We start from the raw sequence: 6000 nt of genomic DNA on the forward strand, positions 1-6000 counted from the left end.
AGAATTATAATTAATGTTGATTAGATCCCACTTCTGTCACCATGTTACGTAGGAAATAAATAAAAGACGAGACGACGATGTGTTGATCGGGCGGCCATTTATTGATTAACCATAGACCACATTGAATACAAGAGTAAAGCGCTAAGGGCGCGTTCGGGTGTCTATGTAACAGACAATAGATCTGAATTTTGTATCTGTTCATTTATAATATTTTTGGTTAAAAACGTATGCTATTTCCCAGAAACGACTTTTTGGTTTTAGCCAGTCTGTAAGATGGAACTATAAGCTTCCAACGAATATGTCGCTAAAATCAAACTTTCAAGTGACAGACACGTCAACGTTATTGTTTTAGTATTGTTTATGACATGCAAACGATTATCAGCTTTAGGGTGGTAGACCACATATTTGGCTGATGGTACAACACAATACAGTACAATGAATGATTCTTTATTGTACACCAGAAATAGTAAGCGACACAGAAGACATGTATATGATATGGTATGTAATTAACATTTTCCATTTTGTGCCTTTTGCTCTGAAGCGTTTTTCTTTTTGGCAATCAAAATAAAAAAACTAGATAATAATAATATATTCAATTCAATGAAGAGCAACGTACAATGGGGTGAGAAGGGATGGCGGGGGGGAGTAGGGATCTATCCCAACCTATTGGTTATCTATTGGTTCTAACCAATATTTTGTGTTTTCACTTGTTACTTGAAATTTGTGGCTCAGCTTGCTCTAAAAGTAGTTTATTTATATTACTATTTATTATTTATATTACTGTTTATTATACTTATATTACTTATATCTCCTTTTTTCTGGTAATTTGGTATCGTCATTTTTTTATTTCGTCACTACTTTTAAAAAAAAACTTGTAGCTCAAAATAGATAATTTTTGTGAGTGAACTTTATAGACATTACATCAAGGTTCAATTTTGTTGACATTGATTTTAGATACGAGATTTTTTCAAAGTAGTGACGATTTGTTTCTATCCCTTCTGACCCCACTACGGGGTGAGCTGGGATTTGCCTATATTTTAGTGTTTATTGTTTAAACTATGAAACTCAACGACATATAATCATTATTAAACTAAAATTCATACCACCAGAGCATTTTTTATGTGTAAAAATCAACTTGCTACGTATGTTTTTTTTATCAAGGTTTGAATTTCAATGTTGTCCCTACTCACCCCGTTTTACGGCACCATCCTTGGCATTAGGAAATTATTTTTAAGATAAGATTCAAGTGTTGACTTTTTATAAATCAAAATCGAAAAAGATTACTTTATGTTTTTTTTTTTAAAGCAATAAAACTAGTGAACGTTGTGTGATAAATTGATATTGACCTAGTTGTAAGTGTTTCTTTATAATTGCCATCAAAATGTTCATATATTAGTTGTTACATAGTACTCTTGGCACGTAAGTGTAGCACTGACCGTTAATTTCCGCGCTTGTGACAGCCGCTCCCGGCCCCGCGAATTTTGCGCCTTTTGCGAATTAACGGTCACCGCTACACATGCCGAGGTTCTGTAAAGCTTGATAAAAATAAAAATATTCAAAGTTGATGCTGGATTTGATGCACGCTTTTTAAACCCCTCTTACCTATTTATAAAGAAGTAAAAAAAAAAAACAAAAATTATCCTCCCAAGCCTTCTCAGTCTGAGAGGAGGCCTGTGCCGAGACGACGAGACGTATATGTATACCTAGTCTGGAATGATAATAATAACTTGGCCCAAACATTCCTACAGAATTCAAACTTACGTTACGATGGCATTCACTTCATCTTTTGGTTTTCGTTTGAAGAACTTTTTACAAGCATTTATTTAATAGTTTCACCTGTCGCGTTGTCTGTCTGTCTGTTTGTCACAGAAATACTTCGTAGGTAGGTACTTATGTCTGTCTGTAATCAAATCTTGCAAGTTAAATTCAATCAACTTCCAGTAGTTGGATTGACTCTTTTGTAAATTGCGTGACAATACAACAATCTGGTAGTGACATCCTGGTAGTCCGGCCAGGATCGTCTCCGCAGGACGGAACTCTTCAACGGTTAATGGCATCGACTTGAAATTTAGTATGCTAATGTAGTTTGGGTGACAATACTAGTACAGCCAACAAAAAGTACAGTCAGCAAAAAAAGCTTATATTAAAAATTAAATTTTACCAAAAACTTTTTCTGTAATATTTTTCAGACGGCAGTTACTTTTGCATTTATGATAGTAATATCAAGGATAACGATATTTATAAGATCTAGTGGAAAAAGTTTTACACAAACCAAGTAAGAATCAATCTTGTGTCAACGGCTTAAAGACTTTGACATGAAACTTTGCTCACTTTAAGCTGAGCTTTAAGCCATGTCAGCACGGCACATCCCTGGCCGGAAACCGCCTCGCACCCCGCCATGATATTTATTTCACTTCACTTCAGTCAGTTTTCATCAGTCATGGCTGTATGGACGTCATTGCCTTTACCTGTCACAAAATGTAACGTATGAAAAAAAAAGCCGGTTTGTTTTGTTTCTACGCCAAAATAGTCGTGTTGAGTTTGTTTCAAGTTTGTTTTAAATAAAATTAATAACTCGCTAATGTTGTGACGATAGCATTTTTTGATTATTCGTGACATATGCAACTAACTTTAGAACCTCTTTCTGTGAAAAATACACAACAGTTTAGAATGGCAATGGATTTAGTGAAGGAGGAAGCGGCGTGGGAGGCGGAGTATGTGGAGGCACTTTGGGAAGCGTTGTACGCTGTTCATCATGAAGCAAGGTCGCAGGCGACAGACCTAGCATCACCAGGTTAGTAAACAGGTTAAGTATCGCCAAAAAGCGAAAGCCCGCAAGGGTGGATACGATCTGGTGCTGATCGAGAAGTGGGTAGCATAAGAATGACACCTTACCTTTTAAAGTTGTTTACACTTTTAATAAGATTTTTGTTAAAAAATATATTTTAATAAAAGTTTACAATTTGTTGACTGTGCTTGTATTGTCACCCAAACTACATTAGCATACCAAATTTCAAGTCGATGCCATTAACAGTTGAGGAGTTCCGTTCTGCGGAGACGATCCTGGCTGGACTACCAGGATGTCACTACCAGATTATTGTATTGTCACCAGATTTACATAAGTATACCAAATTTCAAGTCAATCAAAACAAACAAATTTATAAAGAAACAAACAGGGCAGCCTAAAGAAAAGCTTGTAGAAACATTTTTAATACAAGCTTTTCTGCTGACTGTACTTTTTACAAGCTTTTATTTAGTTTCACCTGTCCCGTTGTCTCGAGTATAAATTTTTGTCATAGTTACAAGCTCATAATTTTATAGACCATCTCCTAAGCATATTAGTTGCATATATCAAAGCAGTTTTTTTAAGAAAACTCTGTGATGTGCAATGTGCAATGCTCTGTAATGTGCAACTCGAAATGTACGAGCAATAATGTACGACATGATAATCCGAAGCATTATGCTTCAATTTTGATGCCGTACATTATCATGGTCGCGCATTATCAGGGCGTTTTTTTTTTTTTTTTTTTTTAACGACTGGATGGCAAACGAGCAAGTGGGTCTCCTGATGGTAAAAGAATCACCACCGCCCATAAACATCTGCAAACCAGGGGAATTGCAGATGCGTTGCCAACCTAGAGGCCTAAGATGGGATACCTCAAGTGCAGTAATTTCACCGGCTGTCTTACTCTCCACGCCGAAACACAACAGTGCAAACACTCTGCTTCACGGCAGGATTAGCGAGCAAGATGGTGGTAGCAATCCGGCGGACCTTGCACAAGGTCCTACCACCTGCAAAACCTAACCTGCCTGCGTACAAAATATGGCATGCGCTGTAATGTACGTAGTGATAATGTACGACGTGATAATCGGAATCCAATCGATTCGAATGAATAGACATTTTTCGCCGCGGATCGAGCGAGCGCAGCGAGTGAGATCGATATAGTCGGAGCAGAACCGACCCGGCCGGGTTAGGTTGAAGGGCGAGGGTGTGCCTCACTCGCCGCTCTCGCCCTTCGTTAGGTTTTTTTTATTTCAATCACGGAAATCGTAAGGCATGATAATCGGAAGACATAATGCTTTGGATTATCACGTCGTACATTATTGCTCGTACATTATTGGTTCCCTGCTAGTTCGGTACGGGGTGATAATGCATGACATGATAATTCGTGCACAAAAGCACGGATTATCAGGCCGTGCATTATTAAGCGTGCATTAACAAGTCGTACATTAACTACACCCCAATTTGCCTATTACGCATGCGAGACCGCGGGCAAAGCTAGTTGAATAAGGTTTCACTAGCTCAATATTCCGGACAGCTGAGCACAGGCATCCTCCCAGAATGAGATGTAGCCAGTTCTCAAAAACTTCTTTCATGCTATTCTCCATAGGATCCTTGGAGAGCATATGAATTTTAGATGAGAGGGCTTGGTGCCTTGGTTCCCGCGCGGGCCCAGTGCGGATTAGGAACTTCATACACCATTAAATCACTTCAACGGCGTTCAGGTTTCCTCACGATGTTTTCCTTTGCCATGGTAAATTTCAACGTAATTTTGCACATGAATTTCGAATAACTGGGCGAGCTTGGATTCAATCAAACCCACGATCCTCTGCTTGAGAGGCCATAGGTCAAACCATTAGGCCACCATGGCTATAGTTAATTTATTACTGACTAGTTTTTACCTGCGGGTTCTGCTGTATCATTAGATACAGCAGTTGAATTGGAATTCCCAGATTTTATTAAATTCTCGTGGGAATTCCCTTTTTCATTGACGTTAGGTAAGAAGAAGACCCCAGCGGTTGATCCAAAAAAGTATCCTATGTTTTAATCCAGGTTATAAACTAACTTTTTGCCAAATTTCATCCAAATCCGACCAGCCGTTTCAGCGTGAAGAAGTAACACACATCACTCACAAACTTTCACATTTATAATAAGGACCATTTAATATGTTTCAGTTGCAAGAGCATGTGATGCTAAGACCAGAGATCCGCAACCCAAGACGGAGACCCCAGACCCCTGGGGTGTTTTTGTGCCAGTCACAGTACCATTAAAGATACCTCTACTAATATACCGACCAAGACAAAACCTGCACAGGGCGTTCAAGACATTCCTACCAGGAGTGAAGAAGCTGGTATTGCTAATTCAGCCCGGACACTAGAACCAGTCCCTACCAATGTTTTTAACCAAGACTCCAGTAGTAGTATAATCATAATACAGAGGTAACACAAAACCCTAAGGATGCTTCCAACACTATCCTAGAAGACGCAACTAATAAAATGTGCAAGACAGAACCAGTTTGGGCCCCTCAAGATGATCCTAACATTCTTGAAGATGCTATTCTTACTAATGTGGTCAGGACACCAGCACCAACTGCTGATGTCTCTACCAAACAACCTTCCCTTGAAGACTCTAGTAGTAATAATCTTAATGCAGCAGTAACACGGAAGCCTAACAACTTTGTTAACACTCATTCTATCCTGGAAGAGGCCACTAATAAAATGTGCAAGACAGAACCAGTTTGTGCTCAAGACATTTCTAACAGCCTTGAAGATGGTAGTGTTCCCGATATTGTCAGGACACCAGCATCTTCTGTTGATGTCTCTACTACATATAACTCTACTATATATAACACAGACTTAGCACGAAACTCTGCTGAAGTCCCTTCTAGCGTTGAAGACTCCAGTAGTAAAATGTGCAAGAATTTAGGAATCATTTCTCCCAATCTTGAAAACACCAGTAATAATACGCCTAATAAAAAAGCAGTACAGAACGCTGATGTTTCTGTCACTAATTCTGATGATGGAGATGCTGATGTTAATAGAACAGCCAGGACGGATTGTAACCCTGAAGGCATTTCTAGTCTCCGAGACCCCATTTTCATAAGAACGTCCAATTATGCTCCAAAGATTTCTGATTCTGAGGTTTCTCGCCTTCAAACACCTGGTGTTTCTAATGGAACTGCAGTTCCCAAAACCGAACTAATCTCGCTCACACCATGC

General features: G+C 38.9%; 1 protein-coding gene across 1 annotated transcript; it reads left to right on the forward strand.

Moving 5' to 3' along the window:
• Positions 1-2527: 2527 nt before the first annotated feature.
• LOC141443976 (uncharacterized) lies at positions 2528-6000 on the forward strand (the record flags this gene model as incomplete). Its single annotated transcript, XM_074109421.1, is given in 2 exon segments — positions 2528-2794; positions 4957-6000. A coding segment is annotated over 1 exon segment (723 nt), but the record flags the coding sequence as incomplete, so codon positions are not given.

The sequence above is a fragment of the Choristoneura fumiferana genome, chromosome 28 (genome assembly GCF_025370935.1).
Source record: "Choristoneura fumiferana chromosome 28, NRCan_CFum_1, whole genome shotgun sequence".
Classification (NCBI taxonomy): Eukaryota; Metazoa; Arthropoda; class Insecta; order Lepidoptera; family Tortricidae; genus Choristoneura; species Choristoneura fumiferana.